This window comes from Abramis brama, assembly GCF_963993115.1.
Source record: "Abramis brama genome assembly, chromosome: 25".
Classification (NCBI taxonomy): domain Eukaryota; kingdom Metazoa; phylum Chordata; class Actinopteri; order Cypriniformes; family Leuciscidae; genus Abramis; species Abramis brama.
The window spans coordinates 17,688,512-17,705,128 of NC_139987.1; the positions used below are offsets into that span (position 1 = coordinate 17,688,512).

The following is a 16,617-nucleotide window of genomic DNA, read 5'->3' on the forward strand; positions in this document are numbered from 1 at the left end:
TATATATAAATATATCAATTTTTATGTTTTTATTTCACCTTTTCCAATTACAGTAGCATTAGTTGGTGTCTTACAAAGGCCTTGGTCTTAAAATGGCATTGTTCTCCCATTGAAAACAGTATTTTATAATGGATAGAAACGTTTTATATATGGTGCTTAAATCATATTGCTGATAAATGTTTTCCCCTAAAATGACTTTAAATTGGTAATTTCTTTAAAAAATGCTTAAAGCTTTAATGTATGTAGTTACATGCATAAATATATTATAAAAAACACTTGACAATTACCAACCAACGAGATGTTAGGAGATATTTAAAAATAAAAATATTACTTTTGAAAAATGCACATTTTTGAATATATTATTAGATTGTTTAATGTTTATATTGTAATATTTTCAAAGGGTTAAGTAACAACCAATAAAACAATAATTTGTTTTTTGTGTGTGTGTGTATTAAAATATTTGTACAGTTTTCTCACTTTTGATTAAAGAAAAAAATTACCCTCCGTTTACCAGCATAAATGGTAGTACAAATTAAACTATTGCAAACAAGTTAGAGATAAATATTCAACAGGCTGGATTTATTTTATTTTTAATTTAATAATAATAAAAGGAAACACATTAGTCAATTTCAGTAAAAAATATTATTTAAAAAAAATATATATATATTTTCTCACATTGTCTTATTTAAATAAAGTTAGCTCATTTGCATACGTGCAGATGAGCGGAAACGACCTGCCACCAATCATTTCAGGCGGTTCATTCGAAAACGTCGTCTCCACATCCACCGCCGTATTAATTAGCCAAATTTACCGTTTCCATGACTTTAATGTGCAAGTAAATAACAACCAATTAAACAAAACATTCTGAATCTCGACAGAACGTTTCTGTGGTGTTCAGACCGTAAAATAATGTCTGGTTTAACAGAGGAGCGTTTGCGCGTGGTGGCGATCATTCACGCGCTCAAAGCTGTTGGTATCCGCGTGAAAAACTGGAAGAACTTTCTGAATGGAGATTCCAACTGTCAACAAACTTTTAGTCAGGTAAAAAAAAAAAAAAAAAACGACGGGCAATTATTTGTTGCTTAAAATATTGTATCATTTACATACGTTGAATTTGTCTCTCAGGAGAGCTCGTCACAACGCTTTGCTTTTGGACGTTACATGCATTTGCTCCCTCAACATGAACTCTCTGACATGGGCGGTACAGTACCTCAGTATGTTTATCAACATTCTCTTGTTTGTTTTAAAATTCAGATAATCAAAAATAAAAGTTTTTAAATCGAGAGCAGCATGACAGTGATTGAGAGACAGAAGCTTGCGTTTGTATGCCACATGAGAGCATATGAGGTGCTGGTTTTCAGGTTCTTGGTGGAGGCCTGTGGATATCTGTCACAACATCTTGATACAGAAGGTCTTTTCAGGAAGACCGGATCCCTGAGTCGTATCCGAGCTCTAAGGGTAAAATCCTTCAAATCTGTCATATATCATATCACAATGGCATTAACAGGTTATATCTTACCACTCTGCCTATGTATTTGTGTATTTTGTGTTTTGATGGATGGCAATCTTTTTATTCAGGTAAATTTTTTGACCTACGTTTTGACCTACATGTGTATTTTCCCCCCACTAGTTTTACAATACTGGTATAAAGTTTGTAATAAATAAGATTATATTTAAAATGTTTATGCTCACCAAGGCTGAATTTATTTACTTTAATTAGAATAATTTCTGAAGGATAATATGACACTGAAGACTTAAGTAATGGCTGCTTGTTAAAAACAATTGTTTTTCATATTTCACAACATTGCTGTTTTTACTGTATTTGTGATTAAATACATGCAGCCTTGTTGAGAATAAGAGTCTTCTTTCAAAAACATACAACTGTTGACTGGTAGTGCACATCTAAAATACAAATAGCTCTTTTGACAAATGTTTAAAATGATCTGCAAGAAAAGGTAACAACAAATGCTTTTTATTTCATAGGCAGATTTGGAGCAGGGAAAGCCAGTCTTCCTTCCCCCGCACACAGACCTCCTGCAGCCTTGTGACGTCGCCTCTCTCATCAAGCAGTTCCTGCGTGAGCTGCCATCTCCTCTCATCCCTACAGACCTCCAGATCCCTCTGATTCAGGCCCAGGGGCTTGAGATGACACATGACCAGGAGGGAGCGAGAAACAGAACAACTCTGCTCATTACAGCTCTGTTACCTTCATCCCACGCTCGTGCTCTCAGATTCCTTTGCACCTTTCTGCGTCAAGCTGCAGAGAGGTTTTACATTTGATTGCAGCTTACTTTGCTGAATATCAATTTGAGTCTTATTTTCCTTGGATCTGTGCAAATTTTAAAGGATTAGTCTCTTATTTTTCTGTAATATTTAATGTTAAATCAAAATTATTGTCTGTGGTAATTGTCAGCATTCTAAAAACACTTTGCATAGATGTACAGACAATACACAAGCTCATTTTTGATCCTATTTTCCTTGCAGTGAGAATAGAATGGATGCGAGTAGCCTGGCTGTTGTTATTGCTCCTAACCTGCTTCAGTGTCAACCTTGCAAACTCACTCTGGACACCGAGAAACATTTAGACCAGCAGACATCAGTGATCAAATCACTCATTCTTCATGCAGAACGTATTGGTAAAGATGTAGGAGATTTGAATGAGCGATTGGTTAACCTGCCCTTTGCTGGGTGCAGCAATTTGGGTCCATTATTTGGAGTAAACTGAGCTTGTACTTGTGTGTGAACTTTGTCTATCAGGTGTTGTTCCATCATGTATGCTGGAGGCTTTAAAAGCAACAGGGGGAACAGAGACACCCTCTCCTGAAGGTGGCGCTATGTTTAGTAAGAGGACAGGACTCAGTGTTTACAGAAGTCTGAGACGACAACGAAGACGAAGTGTTGGTGGTGAGATTTTTTTGTATATATATTTTTATTGAGCAGATTCTTAAATGACAAATATGCATGGCATGGAAAACATGACAAGGAAATCAAATCTCCAATGAAGGTACAGTCTCAAAAAAGGAAAGGACATGGTTCCACATTTTATAAAATGAGTTAACAGAGTCTAAAATGGAGTGTTTCATTTTTTCCAGGTGTAAAAAAAAGGACATTAAGTCCTTTAACCAGGACAATTTAGGAGGGGGGCATGAGGATGTCCAATGTAACAATATTCTTCTTCTGGCTACTAATGAAGCAAAAGCAATAATTTTAGCATGGTGCAAGCCATCAACAGGGAGTACACCAAAAATTGCAATTATTGGGCAGGGTTTCACAGAAACATTAAGAGCCTTTGACAATGCAACAAAAAAAAGAAGACCAGAATGGATACAATTTAGGAAAGGTATAAAATGTATAAGAATGATCTGCTGGGGATAACGAACATCTATTGCACCTGTCATCTTCTGTTAAAGAAAGTTTCTTCAATTGTTGGTTTCATACTGCCATAACCACCACAGACAATTAAGGTGGTCATGTCCCCCCCAGTATTCTGTATATTTTTAAAGTTATTTTATTAGGTCCCCACCAATCCTAAATATATGGTGTCATCTTTGATTTTGCAATATAATATTACAAATTATGAAAAAACATGAAAAAAATTCTATTAATAAAAGAATCCTGAAAAAAGGCATGGCTTTCACAAAAAGATTAAGCAGTACAACTGTTTCAACATTGATAATAATAAGAAATGTTTCCCGAGGGCCAAATCAGTATATCAGAATAAAGGAATACATTTCTGAAGGATATAATAAGGATGATTATAAAATATATATTCTGAAGAATATAAGTATATAATGATTTATGTTATGGGCACAAAAAAAATTCCTAGCATATCTTTCCTTCCGTTTTAATGATAATGTACATTTTTGTCAAAATGTTGTTTCAGAAATATTCGTAGATGCTTTTTCCAAACTGAAGCCATGTCGTACACCCACTGGACCTCCAATAGTCTTAGATGTCACGTCAGGTGAGCCACTATATTTTTGCATGGTAAGTGCTTTCCTATTAGTTATTCTCTTAAACTGCAAAAGTAAAAAAAAAAATGCTTCTTTGATCTTTATAGTGACTCCTCTCTCAAAAAGCCCCACTCCTCAATCACCAGTTACAGTCAAACGTAAAGCCACCGAGGAATCACTTCCTGAACTTGAAGGATCTGTGAAGAAAAGGTACATTTTTGGCTTATCTGATACATAAATATCCATTTTGTCTGGTTGTCAGATGACTTCATAGACTACTTCGCAAAAGATGTTCATCCCAGATGTTTCTTAGCTTGTGTGTTTACTATTGTTCAGGCGGTCTCTGCATGACCTAAGAGAGGACAGGTCGACAACTATCACTCAGCCAGAAGGTCAGTCTATTTATGTGTGTATTTTACCAGCTTATCTCATGATTGTTGTAGAATATTGATACCCCAAAGTTGCTTTGCAAAAATCTGTTAGAATCTGTAAGCGGTCATAGTCCCCTGAAGGAAAAGTGTAGTAAAGAAGATACTATCACCACCAAGAAGAGAAGCCACACGAGAGAACAGCGGAAATTGCTTAGGTGTTGTATCATGACTGCACTCTACTCTGTAATACTAATTTGGGGATGATATTTAATCTACAAAGAGTAGCAGTTAGGCTTATCTGTGTATGTTTTGGGGGTTTCAGGCCTCCAACACAAGAAGAAAAGGTGCATCGGAGAAAAAGATCTCTCCGATTTTTTACTGTGTCCAGTGGAAACAACAGTAACCAAGTATGTTTTTTTTAACCAGATTTTAGTAGTTTTTACTTTTTTTGTTTTATTTTTTTCATTCTGCTAACCTGGTTTCATATTTTTAGCTTTCAGTGACACCAACACATAAAGACCCTGAAAATTGTTCAGAAGAACACCAAGAACAGCTTGACTGTAAAAGTGATTCACCACTTATAAATTATGATATGTCTCCAAGGATTCCTCTTGTTGTCATTGATGAACCAGAAGCAGGTTTGGATGAGTTTTTATTAATTTATTTGACTGATTTTTGATTATCATTTGAATCAACTTGTACATGAATTTGATTTGTGCACTACAGAGTAAAAGTTACATGTCAGTCTGTTTCTTACACAATATTTACTGATTCAATAAAAATCTGGCCAATATGTCAGTTCATCACTATCATTGACATTATTGTATACTTTAAATCTTTTCATATTTTCTTTTGTTCAAATAAAACAATTTTTTAACGTTTAATTTTCAATCATGCAGTTGTTGTTGGGAATGAGGTGGACGATGACCCGGGTCTTCTCAACTGCAGTTTTGCTGAAAGCCCTGATGACTGTCTAAAATTGGGATCTGAAGCGTCTTTAATGCAGAGACAGGACAGTGAAGAACCCTGTGACGATGAATGCTGGACTGTACTTGAAGTTGAAGACTTTGAGCGGTTAGGAGAATGTGAGGTAATACAATCTGTTACTCAAAATCAAGGGTCTCAAATTAACGCAAGCACAGAGGTAGAGAATGAGCCAGAGGTGAAGCAGCCACGTAAAGAGTCCAAAAAAGATAAGAACCGCTCTAAGAACCGATCTCGTCCTCGTAGATCCATAAGCCTACCTGAGGTCATGCTGGAGTCGTGTACTGATGAGATCCCTGTTTTGGAAAAGGAAGTTGGTAGAGCTGAAACTGAGATTGATAACAGTGTCTGGCCGATGTTTGCGAGTCTGACCCTTTCAAATGAGCAAGAGAATGTAACCACGGAGAAGAAGGTGGGTATCAATGAAGTGCAAGAGACAAAAGGAAGCATTAAAACAGAAAAGAATTATAAACAAGACAAGGTGACAGACTCAACTCTTGGTTTCAAAAGACCCCATCAGCGTTTGTCCGTGGCTGAGCGACTTAGAGGTTTTAGTGCTTTGACCTTGCTGCTCCGGACATCTCGAGCGCCACCTCATTTCCGGGAGAAACCGCAGGAATCCCTTCAGAGGGGAGCCACGCGCCTTCGGAGGCAGGGGGCACGGCGATTTGGCCGCTCCATCAGTCATGATGGTGTATCTGAGAGACCACCAGAGCAGAGCCCTGTCACTGTGGGATCTCCCCCAGCAAATCAGGCTTTCATTAGAATGTGCGACGCTAGCCCTGATTCAGGTGTGGAGTCGGTCGATCAAGAACCGATTAATGATTTACATCATCAAGAGATGTGCAAGAGGTCACAAAATTCCCTCCAAAATCAGACCACAAATGACGTGGATTCTCTGAGCTCGTTGGGAAACCCAAATCAAGATTTGAATTTGTCTGCAATGAAGAAAACTGAATGTCTGTTCCATTGCAAGCAAACAGAGCAGAATGTCAAGGAGCTTGATCTTCATAAACTGTTGGATCAGAAGTGTCACATTGGTGGTCATGAGGAAGACGATCATGAAGATTCAAATGTTCTCCCTGTAGTTCTTACACCTGATCTTGCATCTCCAATGTTCTTCCAGCAGATGGTGCCATTGAATCTCTTTGAAGACTCAAGTTCAGTTGAATACTTCAGAACGGATCAAGTCTCTCCTCTGCATGAAAGCGACAAGGAAACCCCCTCATGGCTGAATGCCAGTCCTCCATTTGGGTTTCCACCTTTTGCTTCTTTGACACGAGATGGTGTGATTTTTGAAGATGACACAAGTAACAGGTCGCCTGGTGATCTTTCCTCTCCAACCTTTCAGTTTAGGCATCCGACCACTAAAAGGCGCTACAGAGACTCTCCCCGCTGGCCATCGCATGAGGTGCGCATGTCTACTTGGAACCCATTACCACTTTAATCATTTAGTTCTTTAATTTTTATTAGTTCAATATCATTTCCCAACGACTGGGATTTGAATATGGTTTGTGTAATCATTAAACTATTATTTATGCAACAGTGGTTTTATTTGTTTATGTTTGTGAACTGTCACAAATTTTCTTTGTTCTTAATAAAATCTGTTTTAATAGTTCACTTTTTTGTAGTTATTTTCTTGAAGTTCTGTTCATTTAATTTTCATCCATGTAAGGACCTGTGACAAAATCCATTTGCAAGTTAAAATGTCATTACTTACCCTCAAATTGAGTTTCTTTTTTCTATTGAACACATAAGAAGATATTTTTAAGAATGTTGTAACCAGACAGTTGATGGGACCCCATTGACTTCCATAGTAGGAAAACTGTCTGGTTACCAGCATTCTTTAAAATATCTTCTTAAGAAACTCCTCATACAGGTTTAGAACAACATGAGGGTGAGTAAATGACAAAATGTTCATTTTTGGGTGAACTATCCCTTTCAGCAACTGATTTTGGTTCTATATCATGTAAGTAAGGAAGACTGGTTTGGGAAATGTTTAAAAAAAAAAATCTGCTTAAATAAATGTAAGCTAAAACGGTGTGATTAAGTTTGTAAAAGCAAAACATGCAATTGCAATAAAAGTATATTGGCAAACAGTTGCCCCATACAGTTCCATTGCAAGTGCATTTCAGTACAGTTTTCTTTTTTCTTTTTACAAACTAAGTTTGAGAATCCTTTTTGATGACTTGAAATATATATATATTTTTTTAGAGTGAAATTATTTATTAATTTATTTGCTTTAAATATTCAAGGAAAAAATCCAGATTAAAGGGAAAGGAACCAAGTTTTAAAAGAAAGGTACAATATTTTCACTCATTAAACCAGTTTGAATTATTATAAAAAGATTGTTAATATCCTTTAGCCAAGCCCAACAGAGAGTGATGTTAGTTTTATGAAGCTGGTGCTCCTCCTCTTTGATGTGGAGCAGAGAGAGGACGCTACAGAAAGTGGAGCTCTCTGTGAACGGCATTCACCAGAGCTGGAGTCTCAGTTCTTCCACACGCACTGGCAGCCTGTGGTCCGAAGTGAAAGAGAAGTGGGGAAGCTAAGGCTGGGATCTGTCCCAGCTGGGAAGAAGGAAAGCGGGGACTCACTTTTCTTACTGGTACCTGTAAATCTCCTGAACCATGGCAGAAGCAGCAGAGGGAGAAGAGGAAATCCAGTTCTTACGAACAGTGAGTTATACTGAGAATACCTTACCTCCGATTAGATAAAAAATGCATGTTTAGATAAATGAAAAATGAATGTATAGATATGTGCATTAGAAATACGGGGAAAAAAATTATGACAATGTTTTAATGAATGGAGAAGTCATGGAAATTCATTGTTTGAAAGGTGTATGAATTCTTAAATGCACATTGTATATGGTCAATGTTAAAGTTGACAGCTTTCTCATTCAGTTTTCATGAATGTTTTTGGATGAACGTGGAGTGACATGACCAGGTGTGTGGATTTGCTGGCATTGTTGTCTATTTATACATAGTGCAGTGCAGAGGTTGGATTGTCACTGTTTGAAACACGACTTTACACTTGGCACTGTGCACAGAAGCATGATGACTACATACTGCCAAGACCAAGATATAAATCTAGACTATAGGCCAAATATACAAAGATCTGTGAATTTAAGATGTGCGAGTGAAGCCCAGTATTGCTGTAGTGTATGTTTATGAGTCTATATGCTTGACCTTAGTGTTGTAAATGCCTGACCTGGCTGTGTTGGGGTTATGTCAACATGAACATTAAGTCCTTCTAACAAGTGCTCAAACAGTCCTATAATGGATGCAGTGGGAGATTTTAACAGTATGGAGTTCAAGCAATGCAGAAGCATAGATCAAGACAACTAGTGCTGTTTTGTACTGTTGTTTGTGATACTGCTGTCTATGAGCTCTGAGTCTATATACAGAGATGGGATTAGCAGCTTTCTTGCCCGTCATGAACCAACACCTGTTTGTTACAGTCTATTTAAAAAGTCTATTCCTTGTCCCCCTATTTTTATGACGGCCTCTAGAGCTTTTCGGCACATATTTAGAGTTTGATTAACAGAAACATTTCATGAACACTCATGATGAGTGACTAGATAATGAAAGAAAAGTAGATGAAGTGGTACAGCTTTTGAAATCGTTTATGAGACGTCACAGAATGCATAATTTTGGATCATTCTTCATTACAAAGTGTTTTATGGAAAGGTATTTTTGATGCAGTTTCTTGATACATTCTGTGATTGTGAAACAAGATGTCAGACAGTCATCGTCCCAAATGAACTGTCATTCAGTGATTACAGTTCCACTGTTTCTTTTGTGTGACTCTGGCTCCAGGAAAATTGCATGTAGCAGGTGCCACAGCCTGAAATAGAGGGATAGAGGAGGAGGCCGGGAGAGACAAGTAGGGGAGAAAGCTGACTAAAAAAATAATTAAATTCTTGTGAAACTAATTGGGTTGTTGTCGTTTCAAACAGTAAGCGACGACATGCTAAAACTATTTGAAGACCATTTAAAACAAATCTTCAAAGTCTTTATACATTTTCAAATTTCATTTTATGCAGTTTTATTACCTCATATTAATACACACATTGAATAGTATACTTCTAAATTTGTATTTGTCACACAACAGGTCTATGTGATTGTGTACGGCAAAAATAAAAATTTGATTTAAAAAAATGTGAAAATCAGAAATTTTGCACATCTAAAAATGTACACATTCCTTATATACAAGCACATATTTTTTTTTTAATATCTCTATTGCTCATGTATTTATTTAATCAGAAATACAGTAAAAACAGTAATATTGTAAAATAGTATAACAACTTAAAATATAATTTATTTCTGGTGATGGTAAAGCTGAATATTCAGCATCATTACTGCAGTGTCACATGATCCTTCAGAAATCATTCTAATTTTAGTGCTCTAGAAACATTTCCTATTATCAGTGTTGAAAACAGTTGTGCTGCTATTTAATATATTTGTGGAAACCGTGATACATTTTTTCAGGATTCTTTGAAATAGAAATCTTTTGTAACAATGTAAAAGTCTTTACTGTTACTTTTGACCTATTGTTGTCGGCATGAAACAAAAGTTGCTAAGTGAAACGGCTTCTCGAACAAGAAAAAATGTTCAGCGGACAATTTTGTCCATCAGGAATTGATTGGATTGTTGGGTCGCTGTGATTTGCTTATTTCTGTGATGTCATGTGAGTGACAGGTTGTCCTCGCGCCAGTAATTAACGACATCATCAGAGAAGAGAATAGATGATGGTGCAAGTGGGAAGGGAAGTTATTTTGATGAAAGATTTTGAGAGAACATGAATTTACGAATAACGGATAAACAATTTATAATACAGTAGCATACCAAAAAACAAACAAAAAATGCCAATTTTGATTTTTGATGGTAACTTTAATGTCTTTAAAAAAACTTAACTGTTGAACAGTATGTATTTCCAACAACAAGTTTAAATATTTTAATGGGATGTAAATCAAATTAATGCTTGTTGCATTTCCCTCTCATATATTATAAAAACGTATTCTGCCATTTATTAAATGCAAATGTTATAATTGCGATCTCACAATGACTATATTGTTATAACAGAAGCGCTGTGTCTCAGGTTACTAGCAGAATGTATCGGTGTAGACATGGGTTTTCCACGGCCCACTGGGTTACATTCCAGCCCTGGAATATCTCAGCAGATGACACACTTACATGCTTAATACACTGTCATGCAGACTAGCTTGTCAAGGACATGACCTGGCCCAATTTGTCTATAAAGGCAGGCTTCATCTTTAATATAAAATGCTGACAATTTTACATAAACATTGTATATTCATACAACATATATTGAACTGAATCAAAGGAACAGTAATGAGGTTATCTATTAAATCAAGTCTTTTTGAGGTCAACTTGTATGACAATAGAGTAACAGAGGGTGGTGTTGTACATAGAATTAGTAGGACTACTACACGCATGTATCAAGATCAAATAAACTGATTTTCATATAACCCATCAAATAACTTTGCTTCTCTTAGAACTTGAAAATATTTAATACATAAAGCAATCTTCTCAGACAGGCCTCTCATCTAAGCCTCCTCACTCACAAGTGTTTTGGCTGTAACCTGAGCCACATTCAGGATTAGGTGCTTGCTGCCTTGATCAATGTTACAAATACCAAGTTATGTAGCAGCAATGTGTGCTATGGGCATGTTGTTACAAAGAAAACATCAATGACTTATCTAAAGCAGTATTTCAGAAAGTGGCAATATTCAATACTGAATCTAATTATATTTATGTGATTCCAGTAGAATTACTAGTACTCTCTATATCAGATGATGTATCGTCAAAATATTGTCTTTGTTTATCATAAGGTTGCGTGAGATTGTGCCCCGAAAAGTACTCAGTCACTGGATAAAATAAATGACATTTCAATTTTGATAGCTTTTTGTCTAATGCTAAAAGGATAGTTCACCCAAAAATGTAAAATCTGTCATCATTTACTCACCCTCATGTCGTTCCAAACCTGTATGAGTTTGTTTCTTCCTGTGGAGCACAAAAAATATATATATATTTTGAGAAATGTCTCAGTGTTTGTTTTTTGTCAATACAATAGAAGCCAAAGAGCATCAAAATGGTTGGGTTACCAACATTTTATCAAAATGTATTTTGTGTTCTGCAGAAATAAATAGGGCTAGAATGACTTCTACATGAGGTTGAGTAAATGATAACAGAATTTGTATTTTTGTGTGAATTAACCCTTAAACTATTCTGAAACGTTTAGTCTTCTTTAAAAACATGATATATTACCCAAAGATTGACATCTTGACAATTATTTTCTTTGTAGGATGACCAGGTGGTTCTACAGTGCACAGCTACTATCCTGAAGGAGCAGATCAAACTCTGTCTGTCCTGTGAGGGTTTTGGGAATCGCTTGTGCTTTCTGGAAACTACATCCAATGCCCAGGTATGCTTTTCTTACATGTCATTCTGAATTTATGAAATACTGTTTTGGATTCACAGTGTTCTATACACTTTTTTTTTTTTGTCATTCTAGAATGTTCCTCCTGATCTGGCCATATGCTGCTTTATCCTGGAGCAGTCCTTGTCTGTGCGGGCCCTTCAGGAAATGCTAGCTAACACAAATGATCTTGAGGTTTGTTCAGAGCACATACATCAGGAATGGGGTGAGAGTCACTCTTAAAAGGAGATAGTCCACCCAAAAATGTAAAATTTAAATTGGAACAACATTACGGTGAGTATTAAATGATGACATAAATTTCGTTTTTGGGTGAACTATCCTTTTAATATCAAACCAACTCAATTCAAATTCAATTACTTGTTGTGCACAAACAACCATGAAATGCATGAACATTTCTTGTCCTCCTTACCTTGTTTTCTCTTTTGCATACTATAGGCAGTCGATTTGGACAAATGGGTAGGTTTCCATTTTTGCCTCGAAATGTTCCTTGAATTTAGCTTATTCTTATTGCTGTGTTTCTACCTCAGATTATAGCCGCCTTGTCACTATCTCTGACAAAAGGCAGGCCAGAAGTCATTCATCACTAATGTCGGAGACGGGTTATAACTGAGTCCACCCTGATGCTAAATGCTGTAACAGCAAATTTTTTGTCCTCTCATAGTCTTCTCACCTAACGCAGTTCTGTGTTAATCTTTCAGTTATTGCTGTGACAAAAAACATGTCTATATAGATTTGTCCTTTGAATTGTATGTGGTCATGTTTTTCCACCTTCTTTCTAGTCTTCACAAGGAGGAGGCCACCGCACGTTGTTGTATGGCCATGCTATCCTTCTCAGACACACTCACTCTAGCATGGTGGGTCGAATTTTAATACACACATAAAGGCCATCCCTGGATGAGTATTTTAAGAGAAAATGTACTATAGCGAAATAATAATTTATTCCCTCTGTTTTTATTGATTGCCATCTCTTTGCATGATGCAGTACCTTAGCTGTTTGACAACATCGAGGTCACTCACAGACAAGCTGGCCTTTGACGTGGGCTTGCAGGAGGATTCGACAGGTGTTTGATTTCTAGGGGATTGTTATCTCAAATATACTGAGTGCTTGCAAATATACAAAAGGGAAATCTGAGTTTAAGAAAATTTCCCTCCAGGTGAGGCTTGTTGGTGGACCATTCACCCTGCATCCAAGCAGAGGTCAGAGGGTGAGAAGGTCAGGGTGGGCGATGATCTCATCCTGGTCAGCGTGTCCTCTGAGAGATATCTGGTAAGGCCCGTCTCTATATAGTCAACACAATCTCTTGTAGATGGAGCCTTACAGTTTCACTTGAAACATCTGTCCCATCAACAGCACCTGTCCTATGCCAGCGGAGACCTCATGGTGGACGCTTCTTTCATGCAGACCCTTTGGAACATGAACCCAGTCTGTTCTGGCTGTGAGCTGGCAGAGGGTAAGCTTAAAGTACAAGCTTTCGTAAATTCCACATTTTGTTTACCATAAAACTTGGGACATTTTAAATGCTTTAGGGCTGCAAGACTTTGCTTTTTTGTTTTGTTTCTATATGTAGAGATAGATAGATAGATAGATAGATAGATAGATAGATAGATAGATAGATAGATAGATAGATAGATAGTATGAATTGTAGCAAGTGCCAAAACCTTTACCAAATTTTGTACCATTCTGATGAAGTAAAAAATATAAAAATGACTAAATAAAAACAAAATAAGAATAAAAATTACAACTGTAAAATTACATTACTAATATTTACGTCTTCATTTCCTTATTTTCCCCAGTTAAACCAATATGCATTATACAACCAATATCAATATGCATTGTAGACCAATTTTAAAAGTGCCTTTATAACAAACGTAATACATTATTTTGTGATGTTTCCGGGGTTCAGGGTATCTGACTGGAGGGCATGTTCTGCGTCTTTTCCACGGGCACATGGATGAGTGTTTAACAATTCCTGCTGCAGACCAGGGCGACGACCAGAGACGGTGAGATACACATCCACATGCTACTGTATGTAAACATGCACAAACAGCTAATCTACACCACAATCAATCTTTTCGTATTTTGCATGAAATTTCAGAAATGCACACTATGAAGGTGGAGCCGTGTGCAGCCACGCCAGATCTCTCTGGAGACTGGAGCCTCTTCGCATCGGGTTGGTGATATTTTTATACAGCAGATCCTTAACAAGCAAAAATAATGTTTTTCTCCTTTAGAGCTGATGTTCAATCTCATTGTACACAGGTGGAGTGGTAGCCACATGAAGTGGGGTCAGTCCTTCAGGGTGCGTCACATCACAACAGGCAGGTATCTGTGCCTGGATGAAGAGAAAGGACTCCTGATTGTGGACCCGGAAAAGGCGAATACGAAGAACTCTGCTTTCTGCTTTCGTGCTTCTAAGGTCTGAATAATGCTCTCAGCTTTATAACATACTCTCTGGGAGGTTGCTCTTTTGAAAATGTTTTGATGTCAAAACTTTTTATGTCATTTGATTGAGTAGGAGAAGACAGAGGTGGCTCAGAAACGTGACGTGGAAGGAATGGGGATCCCAGAGATCAAGTATGGAGAGTCCATGTGCTTTGTGCAGCATGTCTCTACTAGCCTGTGGCTCACATATGCCTCAGTGGATGCCAAGTCTGCTCGACTGGGGCCACTGAAGAGAAAGGTATGCGTTTTAACCTCATGTACACTACCGTTAAAAAATTTGGGATCTGTATTGTTTGATTAAAAAGAAATTAATGCTTTTGTTTAGCAAGGATGCATTAAACTGAGCAAAGGTGGCGGTAAAAACATTTACATTGTTACAAAAAAAATCCTATTTCAAATAAATTATATTCTTTTGAACTTTATATTCATAAAATAATCATGAAAAATTTGTATCACTGTTTCCACAAAAAAACATTAAGCAGCACAACTTTTTAACATTTTTAATAGCAAGAAATGTTTCTTGAGCTTCAAATCAGCATATTAGAATAATTTCTGAAAAGTCAGCTTCGCCGTCACATGAATAAATTACATTCGAAAATATATTAAAATAAAAAGTTATTTGAATTGTAATAATATTTCACATTATTACTATTTTAATGTATTTTTGATCTGGGTGAGTATAAGAGACTTTATACTCAAAAACATTAAAAAAAAAAATATTACATAGCCCAAACCTTTGAACAGTAGTGTAAATTCGCAGACCTAAAACTGCAGAATTCACAGATTCGATCAATTCTAATATGTGCATTTCTTTTCATTAGGCAATACTGCATCAGGAGGGTCACATGGACGATGCTCTGACTGTGGCCCGCTCTCAAACAGCAGAATCCCAGGCTGCTAGGATGATCTACAGCACTGCGGGACTCTTCACTCAGTTCATTAAGTACGCCCACATACAGCTGTAGATCTGGTCTAAAATTGCAGCAAATTGTAATCTTTAAGGATTCTTGGAAAAATCTTAAACCAGCCTATCAAAACAGAAAAAAGCCTAATCAGACGTTGAGACCATAGTCAACTTAGCACCATTAACACTGGTTTAATAAAAAGTTTTGTTGTTTTATGTTTTATCTAGGGTAAATATCAGGGTACGGGTAAATTATTTATTTTTTGTTGATTTGTGTTGTCTTACAGGGGTCTGGACTCTCTGAGTGGGAAAAGTAAATCTCCAGGTCCGTCCCCATCTCTGCCTCTAGATTCTATTGTTCTGTCCTTGCAGGATCTCATCTTCTATTTCCGCCCTCCTGACGAGGAGCTGGAACATGAAGAGAAGCAGACCAAACTGCGCTCTTTAAGGAACCGTCAGAATCTATTTCAAGAGGAGGTTAGACATGCTCGCAAAAATACACGCAAATACAGACAAACCAAAATTGATTTATACTAATGAAAAAATATTGTCTTTACATTCACTAAGTGTAACTTTTACAAAAACATCCAAACATAATTACCAATGTCAATGTTGATTAGGGCATGATCACTCTCGTATTGGACTGTGTTGATCGGCTGAATTTCTACAACACTTCGGCCCACTTCTCAGAATTTGCTGGGGAAGATGCAGCTGAGTCCTGGAAAGAGATTGTCAACTTATTTTATGAGCTGCTGGGTATGGCTGTGTTTACTCATGATTGAATCATGTAATACAGACTAATCTTAACCACACTGGTGCACTTAATGATTTACTGTTTTCAGTGTTTTTTGGAAAATGTAATGCCCTTGTCATTTTTTTCTTTTATAGCATCTCTGATTAGAGGAAACAGGGCAAACTGTGCTTTGTTCTGTGATAATCTTGACTGGCTTGTCAGCAAACTGGATCGTTTAGAGGCATCCTCAGGTAGGTCCACATAGATACCTCTGAGATTCATTTAAGAACCTTTGTCATAAAAAAACAGACAATTAGTGGTTGAATTTACATGGATTTAGTCACAGGTAATAAGAAACTGGTAAAAAAAAAGTAATAGAGCATTGGCAAATATAATTTAACTTTCATTTAAAATGTAATCCTAGCAGCCTATTATTATATTGTAATAATAATAAATATTATTACAATATAAAATATTTTACTATATTTACATTTACTATATTTATTCCAGTGATGGCAAGGCTGAATTTTCAGCATCATTACTCCAGTCTTCAGTGTCACATGATCCTTCAGAAATCATTCTAATATGCTGATTTGCTGCTCAAGAAACATTTCTTCTTATCAAAGTTGAAAACAGTTGACTGACCAGTGGAAACCGTGATTAAGGATTGTTTGATGAATATAAAGTTCAGAAGAACAGCATTTATTTGAAATAGAAATCTTTTTAACAATATTAATGTCTTCACTGTTGCTTTTGATCAATTTAAT

At 36.6% G+C, this 16,617-nt stretch overlaps 2 protein-coding genes across 2 annotated transcripts in view; both read left to right on the plus strand.

Moving 5' to 3' along the window:
• Positions 1-909: 909 nt before the first annotated feature.
• On the plus strand, positions 910-6,920 carry LOC311076716 (uncharacterized protein; the record flags this gene model as incomplete). Its single annotated transcript, XM_084105113.1, has 13 exons — positions 910-1,041; positions 1,126-1,214; positions 1,362-1,458; positions 1,984-2,267; positions 2,485-2,636; positions 2,758-2,904; positions 3,884-3,964; positions 4,061-4,163; positions 4,290-4,345; positions 4,437-4,539; positions 4,647-4,731; positions 4,818-4,962; positions 5,224-6,920. The coding sequence occupies 13 exons, from the start codon at positions 910-912 to the stop codon at positions 6,753-6,755; spliced, it is 3,006 nt and encodes a 1,001-aa protein (XP_083961239.1). The 3' UTR covers positions 6,756-6,920.
• An 841-nt stretch (positions 6,921-7,761) lies between these two features.
• ryr1a (ryanodine receptor 1a (skeletal)) overlaps positions 7,762-16,617 on the plus strand; it is a 50,068-nt gene continuing 41,212 nt past the window's right edge. The window contains exons 1-16 of the mRNA XM_084104873.1: positions 7,762-7,986; positions 11,636-11,755; positions 11,846-11,944; positions 12,206-12,226; positions 12,550-12,624; positions 12,753-12,831; positions 12,925-13,037; positions 13,122-13,221; positions 13,675-13,771; positions 13,867-13,941; positions 14,031-14,187; positions 14,287-14,451; positions 15,035-15,156; positions 15,405-15,594; positions 15,738-15,873; positions 16,006-16,101. Of these exons, the coding sequence (XP_083960999.1) occupies positions 7,939-7,986; positions 11,636-11,755; positions 11,846-11,944; positions 12,206-12,226; positions 12,550-12,624; positions 12,753-12,831; positions 12,925-13,037; positions 13,122-13,221; positions 13,675-13,771; positions 13,867-13,941; positions 14,031-14,187; positions 14,287-14,451; positions 15,035-15,156; positions 15,405-15,594; positions 15,738-15,873; positions 16,006-16,101 (1,693 nt within the window). The 5' untranslated portion in view covers positions 7,762-7,938. The remainder of the gene's footprint in view (positions 7,987-11,635; positions 11,756-11,845; positions 11,945-12,205; positions 12,227-12,549; positions 12,625-12,752; positions 12,832-12,924; positions 13,038-13,121; positions 13,222-13,674; positions 13,772-13,866; positions 13,942-14,030; positions 14,188-14,286; positions 14,452-15,034; positions 15,157-15,404; positions 15,595-15,737; positions 15,874-16,005; positions 16,102-16,617) is intronic.